This window comes from Chrysochloris asiatica, unplaced genomic scaffold (assembly GCF_000296735.1).
Source record: "Chrysochloris asiatica unplaced genomic scaffold, ChrAsi1.0 scaffold00198, whole genome shotgun sequence".
Taxonomy (NCBI): domain Eukaryota; kingdom Metazoa; phylum Chordata; class Mammalia; order Afrosoricida; family Chrysochloridae; genus Chrysochloris; species Chrysochloris asiatica.
In genome coordinates this window covers 5,567,072-5,590,374 of record NW_006408716.1, presented here as the reverse complement: position 1 = coordinate 5,590,374, position 23,303 = coordinate 5,567,072, and the positions used below count along the sequence as shown (strand labels likewise).

The 23,303-nt window shown below is 38.4% G+C and overlaps 1 protein-coding gene across 2 annotated transcripts in view; it reads left to right on the top strand.

The window, feature by feature from the left end:
• WAPAL (wings apart-like homolog (Drosophila)) overlaps positions 1-23,303 on the top strand; it is an 88,604-nt gene that overhangs the window by 47,679 nt on the left and 17,622 nt on the right. For both annotated transcript variants that reach the window (XM_006872458.1, XM_006872459.1), the window contains 7 exons: positions 11,968-12,063; positions 13,812-13,964; positions 14,215-14,351; positions 15,000-15,111; positions 17,978-18,205; positions 21,511-21,622; positions 21,900-21,997. In XM_006872458.1, coding sequence (XP_006872520.1) covers positions 11,968-12,063; positions 13,812-13,964; positions 14,215-14,351; positions 15,000-15,111; positions 17,978-18,205; positions 21,511-21,622; positions 21,900-21,997 — 936 coding nt within the window. The remainder of the gene's footprint in view (positions 1-11,967; positions 12,064-13,811; positions 13,965-14,214; positions 14,352-14,999; positions 15,112-17,977; positions 18,206-21,510; positions 21,623-21,899; positions 21,998-23,303) is intronic.

The following is a 23,303-nucleotide window of genomic DNA, read 5'->3' as shown; positions in this document are numbered from 1 at the left end:
ATCTTAAAGAAGATGAGTTATCTTCATTTAATTTAAACCATACTTCCACTTGTTTACAAGTGATAAAGCTGTACATAGTCCATGGCTTGAAGAGGCCATGTTTTTCTTCCTCTCCATGGTTTTTCAACATCAACATGGTTGATTTTTTGGATTAAATAATTTGTTTGGGGTGCAACCCTCTACATGGAGTGTGGTGACTCTGTACGATAAGCACCGGACTGCAAACCACTAGCTTCAAGCCCACCATCCACTCTGAGGGAGAAAAGTGAAGCTTTCTTCTCTTGTGAAGATTTAAAACCATGGAAATCCTATACAGGGTTTCTGAGTTAGAACCAATTCAACTGCACTTAACAACAACAATTTGTTGTGTGGGGCAACCCTACACATTGGAGACTCTTAAGCAACATCATTGGCCTTTTCCTGTTAGACGGCAGTAGCATTCCCAGACACATAATTGTGACAATCAAAAATGTCTCTAGACATTGCCAGTGGCCCTTAGGTAGCAACCCACTTTACATTGTTGTATGTGTGTTGTGTACACACGTCACTTAACAGTGCAGGTTTAGTTATTACTCCTAAGCACTTCAGTGTGTGTTTTCTAAAAATTAGCATTTGTATATAGCCATGGTATACCTATGAAAACCAGGAAATGAACATTGATTAATAATACAGTCTAATACACAGGTCCCATTCAAATGTCACAGTTGTCCCAATAATAGCATATATAGAAAAACAAACACCTCCTAACCGTCTCCCAAACAGAATGCTAAGAATCCAGTCTAGAATCACATATTACATATTTTGTTGTCACATGTCTGGACTCTGCTTCAGTCTGCAGCACTATCTGTCTTCCCTGGTCTTTTCTTGGCTTTGACATTGTGAAAAACCAGTTGCTTTGTAAAGTGTCCCTCAGTTTGTGTTGTCTGATGCTTTCTTTAGGCTGCACAGTTACAGAAATGCCATGTAGATGTTGCTGTGTTCCTACTACATTATATCACATGGTGCAATGTCAATTCATATCATTGTTGTCAATGTTAACTTTGATTACTTAGCTAAGATGGCACCTGTCAGGTTTTTCAAACATTTTCTTAATAACATTTGACAGGAAGAAGAATCTTAGGACCGTGTGACTATATTTAACTCATTAAATGGTGACCCATGAGTTTTAGCCAGGACATAGCACTGATTTGAATCCGTTCAGTGGTGGCTTACACAGTGAAATCCCAACAAACCCAAATTTATGAAACTTGGCTGTACCAAAATGATAACTAGAATGGGGGAAATTATAGACCAGAATCCTGGATTGGGAGACTTGGAAAGAGGTATTGTGAGCCCTTCCAGGGAGGGGCCTGATGTTCCCACATTGGATTACTGCCAAGACTGGAAAGCTATACGCGTTCAAAGCTACGAGGTCAGCTGCAGTCTTTGCATATGACACCATCGTTTCCAACTCTGCTGATCAAGAGACAGTGTTGCTACGCAATAGGCTTGCTACCCTTGTGTTTCTAAGAGCAAGATTACATTTCTGAATGTTTTTCCTGTTCTGGTTATCATACCCACACGCTCACATTTACAAGTTCAGGTTTGCTCCAGTTTCACATCATCAACCATGACTGGCCTGGGAAGAACTGGTACAAAGCCCTGCTTCTAGCAGCCGTAGGTGATTCTCGCTTGAATCTCTTTACACTGTGATGGTTGTCAAGTGTGATTTCTAATTACATCGTCCGTCCTACAGTTATCAGCTGATCTTCTATTGTGAGGTAGAAATCCCTCCCCTCCCACCAACGTATATAAGAATGTATGCATGTGTACGGGGGTGGGGGGGGGCTTCAATTACATATGCCCATGAACTTCTTGATGCCCCCTTGTGCATCATTTATAAATTCATTCACTTATGTCAGTCAGTACAGATTACTTATTGTTTTATTCTATCACTTATTACTGTGGTTTTTGTCAATGATATCACTATCACTTATTTAGGGGCACTGGTGGTACAGTGGGTTAAGCACTAAACTGCTAAACTTCAAGGTTGGTGATTGAAATCCACTCCCTGAGAGAAAGATGAGGCTGGCTCTGCTCTGCCCTAGTGTGGTGGTTCAGTGGCAGAATTCTCACCTACCATGAGGCAGATCTGGGTTCAGTTCCTGGGCAGTTCTCTTCAAGAACTGTATTGTGGAGACTTTTATGCTGCTGTGATGCAGAACCATTTTCAGCATTAATGTTGCTTGGTGGTGGTGGTGGTGGTTATACGCCGTGGAGTGGATTCTGACGCCTGTCGACCTTTTATAGGGTTTTTAAGGCTGTCAGTCTTTCCAGAAGCAGAAAGCCTCATCTTTCTTCCACGGAGTTGCTGGTAGTTTAGAACTACTGACCTTGAGATTAGCAGCCTGACTCAACCACTGCGCTCCAAACTAAGATGGACTAGGAAGAAAGGCCTGGTAATAATCCTGAGGATCATAACAGCCTTATGACTGCTGGGCTTGCCATGAGTCACAGCTGACATGCTTCTCTACTACGTCACCAGGAATATAAACCAGAAGCCATTTAATGCAGTCCACCTAACTGTGGGCAAATGCACCAGATTGCAAAGCCATTTGAACTGCAAGGTCGGCGTTTCAGGCTCACCAGCTGCTCCTCGGAAACCCTATACAGGGTCGCCATGGGTAGGAGCTGAGTTGACAGCACAAATGTGGGTGACTCTGGGCACGAAACCCAGGTTAACAGGTTAACGCACAAAATAGCTGGATAATAGATTTTTTTACTATAGTTACAAATGTGAAATGTCAGATAACGAGGTAGTCAGTAAATTAGGAGTATCAGTCCTGGTGTGGTGCAGTAGGATAAGCACTGGACTGCTAAATGTATGGTTGGCAGTTCAAACCCACCAGCTACTCCTAGGATACCATGTGCAGGATCTTTATGAGTGGGAACCAAGTCGATGGCACTTAACAACTTGACAACCCTGTATAGGGTTTCTGGGGCTATAATTCTGTGTGGGAACAGAATGCTTCATATTTCTTCTGCAGCAATAAGTCCTTGGGTGATGCCCATGATTAAGCACTCAACTAGATGCACCTTGGAACATAGAAGACAGGCTTAACTCTCTGGTTTTGAAAGGTCACAGTCTTGAAAACTATGGAGTGTTCTACTCTGCAAACATTGGGTCACTACGAATCAAAATAGACAGCAACTAAGAAGAAGTTCTACTGGCCTCAAAGCAGCAGTTATAAAATTGAGTGGGTTTTGAATTTTATAAACTCTTTATTGAAAAAAAGAAATCTTGTCCGATTATAAACAGTCTTGCGATTGAAGAGACTTTAAAGGACAAGGAGTTCCACATCCTACCCGAGAACAGATGCTTCTTCCACAGTATCCTGCTTTAGCAGTTAGAACCCACTCTAAAGCCACAGCTCATTATTTCTGTCAGGTTTACGCATTGTTACTTTGTTTTGTATTTGGAGATTCTCTGACCATCCTGGGATTCAGTCATCAACATGATAGAGTTGCGCTTAGCTGCCATTGAATCAACACCCAGTCATTTGTGACCCCATCCACAACGGAACAAAATGCTAGTGTGAGACCCACTAGGTTTCCAGTGACTAGAAACTTGAGACATAAATGAAATTAAAGGCTCGGAGAGAAGAGAGGGCATCTAGCCAATTGCCTCATAATGAGGGATCCTGTAAAAATGTGAAAATTAAAAGCTTAAGGAGCCCTGGTATAGTGCTGTGGGTTAATGCACTGGACTACAAAGTCAGTTTGAACTGCAAGGTTGGTGGTTCTAGCTCACCAACCTCTCCTCAGAAACTCTGTATAGAGGGGTTACTATGACTTGGAAATAACTCGACGGCACTTAACAACAACAACAATTACAGGTGGTTTGGTTTATCCAAAGAATTGTTGAAGCTGAGCAGATTCAGGTTGAGCCTGAATGTAAAAGAGAGTCGATTTTGGCTGGCTTGTAATTGTCTCTGTTTTTATTTAACATAAGTTACATACCTTTCACTGTGTATGCTAAATTTTGGTAGTGGTAAAAGGAGTAAGATGAGTATCTTGAAAAAGCATAATTTTTGTTTTATGGATAAACTGCTTTTCCCTATTAAAAACTTCTGAGTGGTCATAGTGAATTTCTTCTATGTGTTTGTTCCAGAGAAGATACATTTATTTTCTTCTTACATAGTTAATATTTAGTGTCCTGTTGGCACAGTGGCTAAATGCTCCACTGCTCACCGAAAGATTGATGATTCAGACTCACGCAGTGGCTTCTTGAGAGAAAGACCTGGTGATCTGTTACTGTAAATGTTGTTGTGGTTTAAGTGTCATCGAGTTGGTTCCGATACACAGCGACCCTGCACAGGGTTTCCGAGGCTGTAAATCTTTACGGAAGCAGAAAGCTTCATCTTTTTCCCGCGGAACAGCTGGTAGTTTTGAACAGCTGACCTTGAGGTTGGCAGCCCGACTTGGAACCACTACGCTACCTGGGCAATCTTGCTCTGTATATGTGGTTGCTGAGTTGAAAGATATCACCAAACTAGAGCGACAATATAGTTAATATTTCACTGAAGTGTCAAACTAGACGTTTAAATCCTAGACTTCAGAGTATATAAATTATTTTATGTGATCTAATTCATGTGTTTTTTACGCCTAATATTTTATACTAAAAGAATTTTAGTAAGAATGAAAGTATTAATCTTTTCGTCCAGATGCCTTCAAAGTTTGAAACACTTCACTGTAACTTATTTCCCAGAGTGTGCTGATTTGGAATGAGAAAATGTGACTATAGATTACTCTAGAACCTGAGAACTTTGACAGAAACTTGGTATTCAGAATGTGTGTGTCTGTTTGTATGTGTGTTGTCTAGACTTTGTTTCCTTGGTACGCTGAAGACTTCACAGATGGATAATAAGATTTATAATATTGGTGTTACATTGTGGGGATAACAATTACATGAAACAAAAATGTATGAATTGTTGAGTGAATAACTGATGTACTCTGTAGACCGTCACCCATTTACAACAATAACAACAAACCAAGAGTTATAATATTGGGAGTTTCTTAATGGTGGTAACCATAACGTTTTCCTTGTTTAAATTAACCATGCTTGAATAGGGTTCATAAATATCGATTTATGGAATCTTGGAGTGTCTTTCACCAAAAAATGTTTGATTAGTACTAAGTCCACACACGTGTGCGTCTTGTTGTTTCCACTCATAGTGACCCTGCATAGCATTTCTGTGGAGTGGCTGGTGGATTGGAACCATTGGCCCTTGCAGTTCAAACCAACCTTGCAGTACAGTGTTTATCCTACAGTGCCACACCAGGACTCTGCATGCACACTTTGTTGTTGTTAAGTACCGTGGACTCGGTTCCAACTCATAGCGACCCTACACAGGGTGTCCGAGGCTGTAAATCTTTACGGGAGCAGAAAAATCTCATCTTTCTCCTGTGAACAGCTGGTAGTTTCGAACTGCCAACCTTGAGGTTAGCAGCCCGATTCGTAACCACTTCGCTACCAGAGCTCCTTGCATGGGAGCTTCAAAAAGTTCCGTGAGCTTTTTGAAATACCCTCATGTACAAATTTTAAAAAATTATTAACACATCAAATTCAGAAGTTTTTGCAAGTACGTTTTCTCTTTCCCTCTTCCCCTTTGCGGATTCCAGTTACACTTATCCTTAAGTCAGTTCAGCAAAGTATTGTAGTAAAGGATTCTGCAGATCAGAGAATGCTTGGGACATCTCGGAAGCCAGTGATTTTTATTGAAATTGAAGTGAAACATTACTTACTAGACTTCAAGCAAAGTAGAGTTATGTGTAAAGAGGTTAACATCAGATGTGTATTGTGAGATGGACCCAAGGGAAGGTAAGCTAACATTTTAAATTAAAAAAAAAGTTTGATTTTAGTTTAATTAAAATTTTTTGTAACTTAAAGTTTATGGAACTATGTTCCAAAGTCCTTATTTGTAGTCGGGATGTAAATCAGGCTATCTTTTTGTCAAAGTTGTCTTTTCTTCCAGACTAGAGTGGGGTGTTTCATTCGTGGTGATAAGATTTTAAACAGCAGAATTTCTAGTGGTGCTTGATTTTAGACAAGAAAGCAGTGGTGGTAATTGTGTGCTGTCGAGTTCTTTCCAATTCATAGCGACCCTGTGTACCACATCTCTACCGGAGCACAAAGCCTCGGCTTTCTTCTGGGGAGCAGCTGGTCCTTGTAGTTAGTAGTCTCGCTTAGAACCCACTACACTAGCAAGGCTGAGACATAGGCTAGCCAAGAGGCAAAGAAGGCAGACTGATACTATGTATTTATATTTCCCACAAATACGAGTTTAAAGAGGATGCATGTACGTGAGTATTTTCACCTTTCCTGCAAACACAACTAGGGGATGAAGCATACAGTGGCAAAATGATGAAAACTTCCTAGATATTATCAAGTACCTTAAGGCAATGAGTTGATGGGCCTGGGGACTCAGAGCCATGGTCTCCGGAGACACCAGTTGATATAACATAGCCCACAAAGACAGTGTTCTGTGGCCTGCTTGGGTGAGTAATGTCTGGCATCTTATGTATAGCCCTCTAAGGTGCAGCTGTTGGTCTCTCCATGTGCAGAAGAAGGAAGAGTGGTAAGAATTGAAGAGGCCTGACGTGTGAACATCAGTCTCCTTGATTCTGAGAGCAGAAGAACTAGATGGTCCTAAGCTACCACTATCAGCCACTCTGCCAAAGATCATATTAGAGGGTCCTGGAGAGAGTGGGAGAAAATGTAGAACAGAACTCAAAAGTATTTGAAAAAAGAAAAGGGTTTACTGGCCAGAGACTGGGAGAACCTGTGACGACGGCCCTTAACTACCATTAAGGTTTGGAAAGAACTCATTCCCGTGGCCCAACTGTCAGCCAAGCAGTGTAGGTTTGTAGAGGGACCATGGAGTGCTCAGTCATTGAAAACCAAAAGGGCAGTCTTTTCTAAGGACAGAGTTGAGACGGGATGGGAAGATAAGTGGATGCAAATAGGAACAACAGAGAGGAGGCACGACAACCTATGTTGATGGAGGGATTGTAAACATGGAGCTGAAACAAAATGTATGCTTTGTTGAATGTACAATTGATGATCATGTTTGTATAACCTTCACTCAATTCACAATAAAAAGTTTAAAGAAAAAAGGTAGTTCTGTTAAGTGCCATTGAATTGATTTCCAGGGAATGGCTTGAGGGTGTGAACTAGTAGTAGTGCGGTTAGCAGTCCAGTGCTTACCCTACAGCGTCACACTAGGACTCCTAAAATATGTAATAGTCACTCAAAAAAATAGGTTCTTGTGATACTTTGCAACAATGGCATGTCCTTAGGAGCAGCTTGTTTCCTGTAACTTTACAGCTGGCTCTGTGTGTTATTTAATTTAGCCTGTATCTGTTACTCCATGGAAGAGTTTCACAGTCCTAGTTAATTTTTACTTTGTTAAATATTTATTACCATGGTGGCTCTATATGATAAACGCTAGACTGCAAATCCAAAGGTAGGTGGTTTGAGCCCACCAGCCACTATGCAGGTGAAAGATGAGGCATTCTGCTACTGAAAAGATTTATAGCCTCAGAATCTATATATACAGGATCATTATGAATCAGAAACAAGTCAGTAGCACTTAACAACAACAGTAGGTTTATTAGGACACATGAAATTGTCCCAGAGTATTAGACTCCTATTCTGTGCATTCTTTTCTTTTTCTTCTTCTGTTTCATTGCTGTCATTTTTTTAGTTTTACAGTGTCGACGCTTCTGTTTGGTTAGTTGTGTGCTGTGGAGTCGGTTCCAACTCTTAGTAGCCCTATATAGAGTTTCTGAGGCTGTCAATCTTTACGGAGCAGAAAGCCTCATCTTTCTTCCGCGGAACAGCTAGTAGTTTCAAACAGCTACCCTTGAGGTTAGCAGCCCGACTCACCACCAGAACTCCTTAAAGTTCTGTTTATACCATTCAATATAATTTTTATTGAGAAGTTCAGTTTGAGTCCATATATATCTTTCATGTCTACCTAACATGTAGTCTTTTCATATCTTCTTGAACATGTGGAGTATAGTTATAATGACCTTGTACTAATTCTGTCACATGTGTCATTGCTGGGTTTGTTTTTATTGATTGATATTTCTCTTCATTATTGGTCATACTTTATGTTTTGTATAGTGGGTAATTTGTTATTGGCTACTAGACCTTTTTTATTTATTTGGTAGGGTGCTAGGTATTTGTCTTGAATGATTCACATTTTATCTGGGAAAGCAGCCTTTAGCGTGGAGCTCATATCTGGATATTTTACCTGATTCTCCTTAAGTTAACTAAGTTCTCCCCCCTGGGAACATTAACTTTTTTCAGCCATGTGTGAGTTCTGAGGGAGGAAGTTGTGGCAATTTGCTTTCATAAAGAGTTGCAGCTTTAGAAACCCTATGGCACAGTTCTTTTAATTGACTGGTTCTAGAATTCTGTAATACTAAGTTGAAATATAATGGAATCGATTTATATGTACTGTTTTTTATATGCTGTCCCAAACAATGTAGACTTCTTAGAAGCCAAGGCAAGAGACGGTTGTCAGTGACCCCTTAGCTTTTAGGAAGGACTATTAAAAATAGAAATCTGTCACTAACTTTGGGCTAAATATGACTTAAGCGTTAACTTCTTTTTCAGCAAAAGAGATACTGTGTTAAACAATAAGAATGAATGGCTTATTACCGTGATTGCATGTCAGATTATAAATGAAGGGTATCGCCATCACTTTGTATTGTAGGATTGCCTGCGTGCTTTCATTTCTTTCACTCCTGTCTGCATTTGGTGTCGTTGCTTAATGGAACTATCTTAAAATGCCAAGTGGTTAATGCCAGTTAGTTGTACATCCATATAGTATTTTACCTAATCTGGAAAGCTTCACAGATCAGCTCGAGAAGATAAAGCCAATTATTATAACAGAATGTACAAAGATCTGGAATCAGAAAACCAAAAAGGAAGAACACCTTCAGCATTTCTCAAGCTGGGGGAACTGAAGAAAAAGTCAAGCTTCAACTTTCATTATTGAAGGATTCTTTGGGCAAATAATTGAATGATGCAGGAAGCATCAAGAGAAGATGGAAGGAATACACAGAGTCACTGGACCAAAAGGAAATGATTATAATGTTCAGCCGTTTCAAGAGGTAGCATATGATCAAGAGCACTGAAGGACTTGGCAAAGAACAAGGCACCAGGAATTGATGGAAAAAAATTGAAATCTTTCAAGAAAGTGAGGTGGCACAAGAGGCGCTCACTCATCTCTGCCAAGAAATTCAGAAGACAACTGTCTGGCCGACTGATGGGAGGAGATATGTATGTTTGCCCATTCCAAAGAGAGGTGACCCAACAGAATGCAGAAATCATCGGACAATCTTTTTGCTACCCCATGCGAATAAAGTTTTACTAAAGGTAATACAGAAACGGCTGCAAGCATGCATTGACAGAGAACTTCAGAGGTTCAAACCAGATACAGAAGAGGACGTGGAACAAGAGATACCATTGCTGATGTCTGATGGATCTTGGCTGAAAGCAGAGAATATCAGAAAGATGTTTACCTGTGCTTTACTGACTACTCAAAATTGCGATTGTGTGGGTCATGACAAGCTATGGACAACAGGACGAAGTATGAGTATTCCGGAACACTTAATTGTGCTCATGAGGAATCTGTAATTGGACCAAGAGGCAGTTATTTGAACAGAACATGGGAACACTGAATGGTTTAAAATTAAGAAAGATGTGCAACAAGGTTATATTCTTTCAACCTGTATGCTGAGCAAATAATTCAAGAAACTGAGTTATACGAAGAAAAATGTGGCATCAGGATTGGAGAAAGACTCATTAACAACCTGTGATATGCAGATAATACAACCTTGCTTGCTGAAAGTGAAGAGGACTTAAAACATTTACTGATGAAGATCCAAGAGCACAGCCTTCGGTATGAATTACATCTTAATGTAAAGAAAACCAAAATCTTCACCATGGGACCAATAAACAGCATTCTTAACAATGGAGAAAAGATTGAAGTTGTCAAAAACTTCATTCTTCTTGGATCAACTATCAACACTCATGGAAGCAGCAGTCAAGAGATCCGACGCCGTATTGCATTGGGCAAATCTGCTGCGCAAGACCTTTTTAAAGCGTTGAAGAGTAAAGCTGTCAGCTTGAGGACTAAGGTACACCTGACCCAAGCCATGGTATTTTCAATAGCTTCATATGCATGCGAAAGCTGGACAGTGAATAAGGAAGACTGTAGAAGAATTGATGCCTTTGAGTTACGGTGTTGGAGGAGAATACTGAAAATGCCATGGACTGCCAAAAGAACCAATAGATCCATTTTGGAAGAAGTGCAGCTAGAGTGCTCCTTGGAGGCCAAGATGGCCAAACTTCGTCTCTCATACTTTTAGTAATATTTTTTCCCCACCAGTATATCACTTTTTTTTTTTTTTTTTAATCTTTTGTGACATTGACATCTCCTCATAACTCTTAAAAATAAATAATTAAATAAAATTCATTTTGTCTTAGCGATGCATTCCTGTTATTGGCTCCTGGTGCCGCTTTATAGTTCAGCATGCTGCGTGGGTGATGCTATGCCCTTTTGAGAGCGTGGTGTTTAGGGCTACTAGTGACGGCTGCCTGTCAAGGTGGCTTCCATTACTCTAGTGTATCATTACTGCCCTCTAATCACAACAGCAGTCTTTAGGGAGGTAGTTTAAGACTGTTCACATACCCTGCTCTTTATCAGAATATCCACTTAGATATAGTAAGAGGATATAATAATGATGATGCTTGCCTGACTCAATGTTTACTACTTTAGTTACAAAGCAGTGCTTTTCCAACTTGACATTCTATTAAATTCACTGGTTGACCATCAACAGTATACTATAAGCACAATCCCTCCATTCTCCCTGTTTGTTTATATTTTATTTGTATAAACCCATAAATTTCTATGTTTTCCCCCTCTCCCTGTGGTTTAGAATTCATTACTTAATTAATTTGTGTGCTCTTTGGCTAGTGGCAGCCTGTTCAAGCTGACTGTTTTGTTCTGTGATGTGCGCCCTTCATTATATGAGTATTTCCTTACCTTATGGCACAGCACAGTGTGTTCCAGTCCGTCTTGTCACATCTGAAGCCTGGTTTTCCTTAATGGGAATGATGACAACCAGGAGCCAAGCACTAAGTATATTCATGGCTTCTTGACCCGTTAGTGAATGTTATTGTTAAGTTCCGTGGAGTTGTTCAGACTCATAGTGACCGACCCTGTATAGAGTTTCTAAGGGTTTAAATCTTTGTGGGAGCAGAAAGCCTCATCTTTCTCCCACGGAGCTACTGATGGGCTCAAACCACAGACTTCTTGGTTCTCAGTTAATTGTTTTCTGTATGGAGCCACCAAACTTTATTTCAGTTAATTTGTTGTTGTTGTTAAGTACCTTTGAGTTGGTTCCAGTTCATAGCAACCCTTTTTAGGGTTTTTCAGGAATAGCTGGTGGGTTTGAACTGCCGACTTTTCAATGAATAGTCCAATGCTTATCCTACAGCACCACACCAGTACTCTATAACAAGACTGTTATTTTTAAGTGCTGACGAGTCGATTCCAACTCAACAACACGGTGTAGGGTTTCCAAGGAACAACTATAGTGGATTTGAACTGCTGACCTTATGGTTAGCAGCCCAGTGCATACCCTATAGCATCATACCAGGAGTGATACACGTTAATTATTGAGAGAACTTGTCTGCAACCATTCATTGATCCAACACATGTTTAAACATTTTTGTTATGGAATAAGCCCTTTCATGTATGAACTTAAACTCTAACAGCAGCATTTTTTCACTTACCCTCATATTTTTGTATGTTTAAGTTATTCTGTATGATTCTAAATTGATTTAGTGAAATACTTGTATAAGGATGTAAAGTAAGATGGGAACTGTTGATCATTTCCTTATTTCTCTAGTCACCTACAAAAGCTGTATATAATGCCAGACATTGGAACCATCCAGACTCAGAAGAACTACCCGGGCCACCAGTACTAAAACCTCAGACTGTCACAGTGAGTGAATTGTACCTTCATTTCATGTGCCTTTCATCGTTTTATACATTAGTTAAGTAGTCAGTTACTGTGTTTACAATAAATCTTTGTTTTGGCCTTCTTCACTGAAATTTAATGGCTTCAATTTAAATCACTGTAAAAGTTATAAACAGGATATCAGAAAGTCTAATGCTAATAGATGATGAATTAAAACCTTATTGGTTTTAATTTATTTAATTTATTGGCCCTCTTTTAGTTTTGATCCACATTTTGCAGAATCGATTATATTTAGTGTTTAAGAGCAAGTAAGCTTTTCTACCACTCGTCTGTCAAGTTTGTTGTACTGTGGTGGCTTTGTGAGTTGCTGTGATTCTGGAAGCTATGCCCACCGGTATTTTAAATACCAGCAGGGTCACCCATAGTGGACAGGTTTCAGATGAGCTTCCAGATGAAGACAGACTAGGAAGAAGAAGTGATGAACTACTTCCAAATATTTAGTCACTGAAAACCTTATGAACAGCAGAGAAACACTGTCAGAGACAGTGCCGGAAAATGAGCTGTTCAGGTTGGAAGTCACTCAAGATGCAACTGGGGAAGAGCTGCCTCCTCAAAGTAGGTTTGACTTGTGATGGCACAAATGGAGTAAAGCGCGTGGGAGTAAAACCTGCAGACCTTCATTTGCTAATGGGGCACAAGTCAACTTGAAGACACCCAGCCAGATGGATTGGCAAAGTGTCAGCATCAGTGGGCTCAGGCGTGGCTTTGTTTTGTTGTACGTAGGGTTGCTATGAGTCGGTACCGACTTGATGGCACCTAACAACAAGCATTTCCTGTATTTGATGTGTGTATTGCCATGAAGAGCTGTATTATAAATTACATCCTAAATCTAAAGTTGACTTTCAGGGCACGATTTGTTTATTAGAGGAGAACCTCTTCTACTTTTCAGTAATAATGACTTTTCTTTGAAAGCTTAGTTGAAGATTTTTATCAAGTTCTTTTCTTGAGGAGGACTGTTGATATCATTATTAGTTATCTGGAGCTTTAAAGGGAATGCATTTTTAGGAGATACTTTTTAAAGTGTAATATTGAAGCATAACATTCAATTCTGTGTTTTTATTTTTTGAATGTGGTAATAGAGTATATATAATAAAAAGTTACATTTTTAAATATTATACAATCCAGTGGCATTAATAATAGTCATCATACTGTACAAAACCATCTCCACTCTCTATTCCCAAAAGTTTTTGCCCTGTCTTCTTACAGTGATGAATATGTTACATATTTTAATAGTATAAAATCATCATTGTACAGTATAGTAGCGTATGTGGGTTGGTACGCTATACTCTTATGACTATTTCTACCCTGAATTATTTCAGAGTCTTGTGCTTTTAAAACTCTTTGATGCTTCTGATGTAGTTTTTCTGTCTCATCCTTAGCTGTTTCTCGATGCTATTTATATGTGCACTGTTGGTCTTTTTGCATTCTCGTGGTTCTGGAAACAGGTAAATACCCTGTCTGAAAAGGAAAGACTTAAAGAGCAGAGTAAATCCCTGAGTGGCTCTTTCGTGAGGAAAACATAAAAAGTCTTATACAGTGGCACATGGAGTATTATGTACGCTGTGCAACCTTTGAGAGTTCCCTTCCCCCTTCACAGTCATTTGCTGCTCTCTCTCTCTCTTGTTTTTAACAAAAGCCAAATTTGCCACTTAGAATAGATGTTACTCTTTTTATACGTTTTTTATAACTGATTTTAATACCTTTATTAATAGGTGAGACTGTCTCCAAAGGAACCAAATCAAAAAGATGATGGAGTTTTTAAGGCTCCTGCACCACCTCCCAAAGTTATAAAGACTGTGACCATACCTACTCAACCATACCAAGAAATAGTTACCGCACTGAAATGCAGAAAAGAAGACAAAGAAGTAAATACAATTGTCCTGCAGTTTTGTATGTTAATGTTTAGCCTTTAAATTTCTTGAGCAAATGTCATTACACTCAACTGATATTTACAGTTTTAACCATGAACTAAAATTTACTTGTCCAATGTTTTAAAATACATTTTCTATTCTAACTAATAAATTCTACACTTTTAGATAAAAGTATAACAGGCTCATGGACTTGAATGTCCTGGTTCATTATTTCAAGAGATCTGGACTTATTTTTTCTTGGCAGTTATACACGGTGGTTCAGCATGTAAAGCACTTCAATGACGTGGTGGAATTTGGTGAAAATCAAGAGTTCACTGATGACATTGAGTACTTACTAAGTGGCTTAAAGAGCACTCAGCCTCTAAACACACGTTGCCTTAGGTAAGATCTTGTTTTTATGCTTGGTAAGTATATGCATGCTTTATATGATTACATTTTTCCAACTGAGTGGGATATTGTCAAAGTAATCAAATACTTGTGAATTCATGATCATGGATGTAGTATCTAGCCAGCTGTAATATGTTACAGTTTGGTCAGTTTCTCTAACTGACTTGATTCTGCATGGCGTGCTCGTTAGGCACTATGTATGCTATTGAGTAGATTCGGATTCATAGTGATCCCATGTGCGTAAAAGTGCCTCCTAGGGAATCTTTATACCACTCTCCCCTGGAGCCACTGGGTGAATTTTTAACTGTTCTCGAAGTAGTCCTCCTTTCTAGGTGGAGTGTTGTTGGTAAGTGCCATTGAGTCAGTTGTGACCCGTAGCGACCCTGCAGAGGGTTTCCCAAGGACCTTATGATTAACATCCCAGTCCTTTTTCTCTAGTGCCACATCAGGATTCTCATCCTATACTAGGCATCGGTAAAATTGTAATGCTTTGGTTTGCTCATGCTTTTAAATTGTGGCCTGTCTAGGAAATGCTTTGACATATCTTTCCTCTCCTCCATTTGTTTATTTTGGTATTGCACAAATTAAAATTTTTAATGCACTTGTTTTCAGGCCTTGTAATCTTAGTCTGTTTCCTCCTAGTGTTATTAGCTTGGCTACTAAGTGTGCCATGCCCAGTTTTCGAATGCACCTGAGAGCACACGGGATGGTAGCAATGGTCTTTAAAACCTTGGATGATTCCCAGCACCATCAGGTACTTTTAAGTTTCTGGGACTTAGAAACATTTTTAAATTTTAGTCTGTCCAAAAACCTTCATTAGTCATATAGTAGATGTATATCTAAATTTCTCCTAGTTAGGAATTTGGTTCATTGTATTTGCTGAATATACAGCATTCAGTTTTAGAGTTTTTCCTGAATAAGTTACTTGAGACATTTTTACAGCATTTATTTGTATTCCTAACTTGTAATTTATACTATTAAAACTTTATTATTTGTTTACCATAGTCGGCATACCATACTTGACATTTAATTCTGTAAACACTGATTATCTCTAATCAGAAAGTGCTGAGAAGCATACTTTAATATGCAGTATTCATAGCATAAAAAGAAATGGTTTTGAAATATACCCCTAATTTAAAAAAGAAAAAAAATAATTGTATGTTTGTTGAAAAACAATTACTATGTAAGAACAGAAATGCTACTATTGATAAGAAAAAGGAACCGTTCCCACCATCCAACTAACCCTTGTTGAGCTCCTTTTGAAAATAGTGTTTTTAGTAACATTTCCCTAGTCATGTATATATATGAGTAATGTGTATTCAGTAATTGAAATACTGGATTTTGTTTTCACCTTCTGGTTTTGGACATTGTAGCATAAAGCTGGCTTTCAATTCTGGAATTTCCAGTGTCTCCATATCCTTTTTCTAAATCAGTTTATAGTTTGTATGGTTCCTAATGGTTGGATGGAAATGTGTAAGATTTCGTATACTGAAATATATATATATATATATACACACACACGCACATACATACACACTGCCCAGTATGGAAAGGCATTCCTTATGTTTATGGATTCCAATAAAAATCAGATGTATATAATGAAATTCAGGTTTTTAAATCCAGGAAGTAGAATTTAACTGTAGAAATCTTCAAATTTAGAAGAAAGTAAATCCTCGTTACTAATTTAGAAGAAAGTAAATCTATAGTAATATTGAGGTGACTTTATTGTATTTTTTATTTGAGGAAATTATGTCACAAATGGAGTTTAGGTAACAAGGATAAAGCTAATGCTCAGTCTTCTGAAATGAAAGCAATATCCTTAACCCAGAGTAATTATCGCTCCATGACAAACTCTCATACCAGATACAGAGAATAACCAGTGAGGTCCTGAGATTAGAACTAAGAAGGAATAGCTTTGTGATCTTTTCGGGGCAGTGGATTTCCCACTGCCTGCGCTGTGACTGCCTGCACTGTGACTACCTGCACTGTGACTGCCTACACTGTGACTGCCTACACTGTGACTGCCTGCACTGTGACTGCCTGATTGCTAAGAATAGTTTGCCATGTATGCGTTTAATCAGTCACATAGCCTGAAATTTCTCAATTCTGGGGGATTCAGAGTTTAAATCTTCAGATTGTTGTATTTGAATGAAATAAACAGAGAATATCTAAAATGTTGGAATATCTCAAAAATAGGACCCTTAAAAAAAATAATAATTTGGTTACATCGTTGCTTATTTAAAGCATAAATTATTTAATAAAAACACCTGTTGCTGTGGAATTGATTCCAAGTCATGGCAACCACATGTGTTGGAGAGTTTTCATTAAGTACCATTGAGTTGGTTCTGACTTATAGCAACGCAGTATAGGGTTTCCGAGGAGCAGCTGGTAGGTTTGAACTGCCAATCTTGTGGTTCGTAGTTCAGTGTTGATTCTACAGCACCACACCAGAAGTTCATGTGCTGGAGAATAGAACTCCTATAGGATTTTCTTGGTAGTAATCTTCGCAGAAAGGAGCTCTGGTAGCATAGTGGTTACGAATCAGGCTGCCAACCGCAAGGTCAGCTGTTCCACGGGAGAAAGATGAGGCTTTCTGCTCCCCTAAAGATTCACAGCCTCGGAAACCCTGTATAGGGTTGCCATGAGTCAGAACTGAAGCCACAGCACACAGCAATGTTCGCAATAGGGCTTTCTTTGAAGGTCATGCTGGGACAGTTTGAACTAACAACCTTTAAGTTAGTAACCAATCATAACAAGACTTCAGCCACCCCGGAAATTCCCTTGTAGATTATGTTGTTGTTGTTGTAAGGCGGGGTCAAATCAGTTCCAACTCAGAGCATCCCTATGTAACAACAGAACAATCCACTGCCATTCTCATAACTTTTGTTTGAGCCCCTTGTTGCCTCCCCTTTGTCAGTCCATCTCAGTGAGGGTCTTCCTCTTTAGATAGTACTACCATAAAACCAGTGTGCTAACAACCTGGTGTGAATGATTTTGGTAACACATGATGTTAATAGGTAAAAAAATATATTATTGGAATAAGTCAAACTTGATTGATTTATTTTTTAAAAAGAAATAAGCCCAAATATTTATTTCAGCATCCCAAGTTTATATACTGTATCAATCCAACTCTATATTTTTCAGAAAAAAATATGTTGAGTTTCTCGTACAGATGTCAGAACAAGTTTATGTTATTAATTTTAAATTGAAATTTGATAATATCTACTATATAATAAGGAAAAAGGTATGAAATATATTATAGTAGGGTTTATATATATATATAGCTGGGGAAAAAATGTTCTGTAAACTTTTGCACAGAATGACCAAAGACGTATATAATTCAGCTTGTATTCTTCCATCTTTGGGGTGTTCATTTAGGGAAGGATTGTAGAAAGAAAATTTTAAGCAATAGTACTTTATTTTATAAATACATTTCCCTAGAATATTTAAGGCAGGAGTGTTGCTGAATAAAAGATTTTGAAGTATTTTAACATGGTCAGCAGTACAAGTTTAGGCATTTGTTACCACTAAAATTTTGACAGTGAACAATCTTAAAACAATTTCTATGACATTGTCCCTAATTGCCTTTATGAACTTTTTTTTTCTTTAATCTGTTTAAGAATCTGTCCCTTTGTACAGCTGCCCTCATGTATATATTGAGCAGAGATCGTTTGAACATGGATCTTGATAGAGCTAGCCTAGATCTAATGATTCGACTTTTGGAACTTGAACAAGATGCTTCATCATCTAAGCTACTGAATGAAAAAGACATGAACAAAATTAAAGAAAAAATCCGAAGACTCTGTGAAACTGTACACAACAAGCATCTTGATCTAGAAAATATAACGGTGAGTGCCTTCCATTCTAAAGTGAGAAATACTTTCAGAAAGGTGTTTGATGTTCATCGTTCACTTCTGTTACTTGGACGAATCATTGAACCTTTATGAGCCTTGCTTTGCAAGTCGACAAATGCTTTTAAGGTTTAGTGTTGAGCATAATTCCATTCTCTGACTGAAATCCTTCAATTAACTCATCTGTATTTAGATTTGTTGCCTGTAGATTTTCTATTGCACTTTTTCCTAAACTTTTTCTTTTAATATGAAAACTAAGTTTAGGCCACTAAGAATTTAAGTATTTGTTCTCTGTAGGCTTCAGAAAAGATTTAGAGGACTTGCAAAGGCTCTTTTTATTGAGCTGTGACTTATTCCAGGGTCTCTTAGTGCTTTAGGGGACCTGAAGAATTGAGTAGACTCAGTTGGTAGACTGCCAGACATCTACCTTCCCCAGAACCGTGTCCCTCATAATTGGAGCCATGGCCAGTAGTATCCTTATAGCTTGTGCTCCCCATTCAAATGGGCTTCAGACAGTTGGTGGGAAAATTCTGTTACCTTTTCATTCTATTTTCCACAAACCTTGACACCTCCTCATGGCCATGCTGCTTTTGCTTGATCCCGCTCTGCTTTTTCCTGGGTTTCTTGGAGTGCTAGTTGGTTACAAGATAATTGGCCTGCAGTTTTGAAAAATAACATTATTTATTACTTAATGCCTCATTTTCAGAAATTTTCAACATAAATAGCTTATAAAATTGTTTTTCTATTGCTTTCTGTTTTCTACTGCAGAATTTGTCTTGAAACTTTGTAGACTGCTTTATGCTGCCAAGATACTGACTTAGGAGGATTGCTTTACTTAGTTAGGGTAGGGTAGGGTGTTGGGTGTGTGCCGTGTCTTGTTCTGACTCACAGCAACCCTGTATAGGGTTTCTAAGAGCAGCTGTTGGGTTTGAATTGGCGACTTTGTAGTTACCAGTTCATTGCTTATCTTACAGCGTTATACCAGGGCGCCTATTCACAGCAAACTTTTACAGAGTTTCTGAGGCTTTTAAAATCTTTGCAGAAGCAGTAAGCATCATCTTTCTCCTGTAGACCGGCTGGTGTTCTCACAGTACTGCCCTTGTGGATTGTAGTCCTGTGTTTATCTTGTGAAGCTACCTAGTTCTGTAGAGTGGGCGGGAGAAAGTAAGCTTTAAAGGCAAGATGTAAAATAACATGCAGTCAGTACTTCTAAAAGTGCTCAAATAGCTGTTACGGCTCTAATGGTAGCACCTTACCATAACCAGACTATCTGTATGTCATCTTTAGAAGTATGTGAGTAATTTTTATTTACTCTTAACTTGTTTTAAAAATAGACCAGTTTTTGACGTTTATAATAGAGTAAAACTGAGTATAATTTTATTTCCTTCTAACTAAATGATTATACTTTCATGTTAAACTTATGCATTAAATTCATGTATCTATTGATGGCAGATACCAATATGACTGTCTTAATATTACATTAATTTACTCATATGATTAAAATCAGAATATAGTTGCCAGTTTTAAGATACCTGTTTTTATTCTTAAATGTTGTGTTTGGTTGAAATGATTTGATAGACGTTGTCTTACACGATGACTATATCTTAACACATTAATCCTTGTTCGTGTTTCATTAATTTCTTCAAAACCATCAGTGACTATCCAGAAAACCTGTGTTGTTACTGTTGTTAAGTGCCATCAAGTTGGCTCCGACCCATAGCAGCCCTGTATAGGATTTCCAAGGAGTGGCTGATGAGCTTGAACTGACGACCTTGCGGTTTAAACTGACCATAAGAGTAGCGTCTTCTAGATGGCTTCTAAATCTATAAAGCTAAGATTCTGTTTAACAAGATGTGCTGCTTGGATTTAGAAATATACTTTCCAATAGACCAATATGACTTAATGTAAACTTATATCGTTTTAAGGGAAACGAGGACCAGGTCTTACCAGTCTCTACTCATTTAAACCTTTCTTTTCTTATGGTGAAGTTCCTTTATTACAACAGGAACCAGATTACTGTGCATGACGGCTTGGTTATTTGTTCTAAAAAACACAAGCAGGAGTTAAAGGAAATAGAGAAAAAAGAAGGCTTTCATCTGGTTATAAATGTTATTCCATGCTCTTCATTTACATAGTCTTCTGTGCTCCCAACTCCTCCTGTGGCCTCATGCCGCTGGTGCTGTAGTAGAAGTCTTCAAACTCTGAATCAATCTGCAGCACTAGAGAGAACAGAGGATTTGTGAATTCAAAATAGTTCAGAAGATCTATAAACAAAGACAAACAGACTTCCTGAACCAAAACAAAAAAAGGGGAAGGAATCATGAACAGAAAACTAGTAGTAGAACAAATACAAATTACTAATAATTATGTGGGAAATGCTCAAGTTTATTGCAGTGAGCAAAGCAATAAAATAATATTTTCTACACTCGCATAGACAAAATTTAAAATAACTTGTGCTTTGTGGGATTCAGGGCAGTTGGCCCTAATTTTGTTCCAAGGAGTGTTCTCGGTTTACAGCCTTTGTGTGAAATTAATCTTTTGATTTACATTTAAAATATTTATGCACTTTTACTCATAGTTTTATTTTTGAGCCTTTGTACTGAAGAGAACAAATTGTTGTTCAGTGCTGTCAAAGTCGGTTCCAACTCATCCAAACCCAAGGAGTGGCTGGTGAGTTTGAACTGCCAACCTTGTGATTTAAAACGACCTTTCAATCCCGTGCTTTGTCCCACAGTGGTGGTGGTGGTGTTAGGTGCCTCGGAGTCGGTTCCGTCTCTTAGTGTCCCTGCACAGGGTTTCCGAGGCTGCAAATCTTTACGGGAGCAGAAAGCCTCATCTTTCTCCCACAGAACATTTGGTAGTTTCAAACTGCCGACCTTGAGGTTAGCAGCCCAATTCGAAACCAGTATGTTAACCAGAACTCCTATGTATATATTGAATTGGCAAATAATGAACTATTTCTTAGTAGTAAGTTTTCTATAAAAAATCATGTAACTAAAAGTATTTCTGTAACCTAAACAATTCTGATAAAATTAAATTTAGTCCTAGTGTGATGATATAGGATAAGCACCGCTGCTAACTGCAAGGTCAGTGGTTCAAACCCATCAGCCATTCCTTGGTAACCGTGTCCAGCGTTGTTAAGAGTCAGAAACCTACTTCATGGCACTTAACAACTTAATACTGCACTGTGAAAAAATGCCTGGTAGCATGCATTGAATTTTTATAAAGAAACACAGTCATTAGAAATGTTCCCTCCGAATTATTTAGAGTCAGTGTTTACTAATGGTGCTTCTGAATTTTAGACTGGGCATTTAGCGATGGAGACGTTATTGTCCCTTACTTCTAAACGAGCAGGAGACTGGTTTAAAGAAGAACTACGGCTCCTAGGTGGTTTGGATCATATTGTAGATAAAGGTATGTTACAAACATGCATAACCTTTTAATGCATTAATTAAGCCAAGGAAAGTGTACTGTCTATATGCTTCAAAAAATAAACATATAATTTGGAAAACGCTAGTAACATTCTGTAAGACAAGTCCATTAAACACTTTGATATCGGGCATTTTAATATTTCATAGTATAAAACTTAGACTAACGCTCCAGTGTATTTAGAACATGTATAAACGTTATGTGGTAAGTGTTGATGTAATGAGAGACATACACTACTTTAGACCAATTTCTTTTTTCCTAGTAAAAGAATGTGTGGATCATCTAAGTGGAGACGAGGATGAAGAGAAACTAGTAGCCTCATTATGGGGAGCAGAGAGATGTTTACGAGTTTTAGAAAGTGTAAGTATAGACAACTATTTTGGGGAAATGATTCAGTTTAAATGGGATTGTGTGTATGGTTCGTATATATTTTATGTACCTCAAGAGTTACACAAATTCGTTACTCCAAATTGAGAATGCATGCAGTTTTTTCAGAATCCTTTGAGCACCTAGTTATTAATGAACAAGTTAAGCGAGGAGTTTCATATTTTAAGAATGGACATATTTTAGTTATTTATACAGGGCATTTCACAGAGTTCATGTGAAAGTTCCATTATCTTTAAATTCCAGTTTTCCATGAAGTTTTCGAAGACCCCTCATATTATTACCACAAAGGAACTTTACATTCCAGGTTTATTTATGAATGTGCTAGACTTCATTGTTCTTTCTTTAATGTGAAAGGCTTCGTAAATAAAGTTTTTTTTTGGGGGGGGGGGATGTCAGGTTTTGTTTGTTTTTACCCCCCACTTGGTAAAAATTTTCTTTTTTTAACTATTATTTGTGTCAGATTGTTTATAGGCCCAGCTTACAATGTTTTCGGCTTTTAAGAATGATACTTTTGAACTACAGTGATTTGAAATAAGTATATTTTGTTCTAAGCCAGTTCAACCACAAGTATAAGAATTTATGCTTGCCACTGAATTTCAGGATGCCTATATTGTGTTGTCCTGATTGGATTAGTTAGGTGCTTTCAAAACACCTGTAGGTCTTTCGACTCCATTTTCCCTTGCCGCCATCATGGTGTGCATAAACATCTTGGTCGATGCTCTTAAGAGCCTCAGTGATACCAAGAAGAGAGGTAAACACCACTTTCTCATCTGACTGGGCTTCAAAGTTCTGACTGTGATGATGAAGCATGGCTACAGCAGCAAATTTGAAATCTTTGATCATGAGAAAGCTGGGAAAATTATTGTGACCCTTACAGGCAGGTTGAAACAATGTGGTTTGATTAGCCCTCGATTTGACATGCAGCTCAAGACCTAGAAAAGTGGTGGTGGATTCCTCTGCTCCTGCCTGTCAGGTTTACATCGTCCTGACAACCTCAGCTGGCATCATGAACCACAAGGCAGGAAGACGACAGCACACAGAAGGGAAAATCCTGAAATTCTTCTTCTAAAGATGTAATACATACAAATAAAGATGTAATACATACAAATAAACTGTTTCAGTGGAAAGGAAAGAAAGAAACACATATTAGAAATAGAATCTAGGTACATGCTCCTGGTTTAGAGAGAGCAACTGATACCGTCGTTTCTTTCTTGGGCTGGGTGGTTGGTTAGGTGCCGTGGAGTCGGTTCCGACTCAGAGCGACCCTGGACAGGGTTTC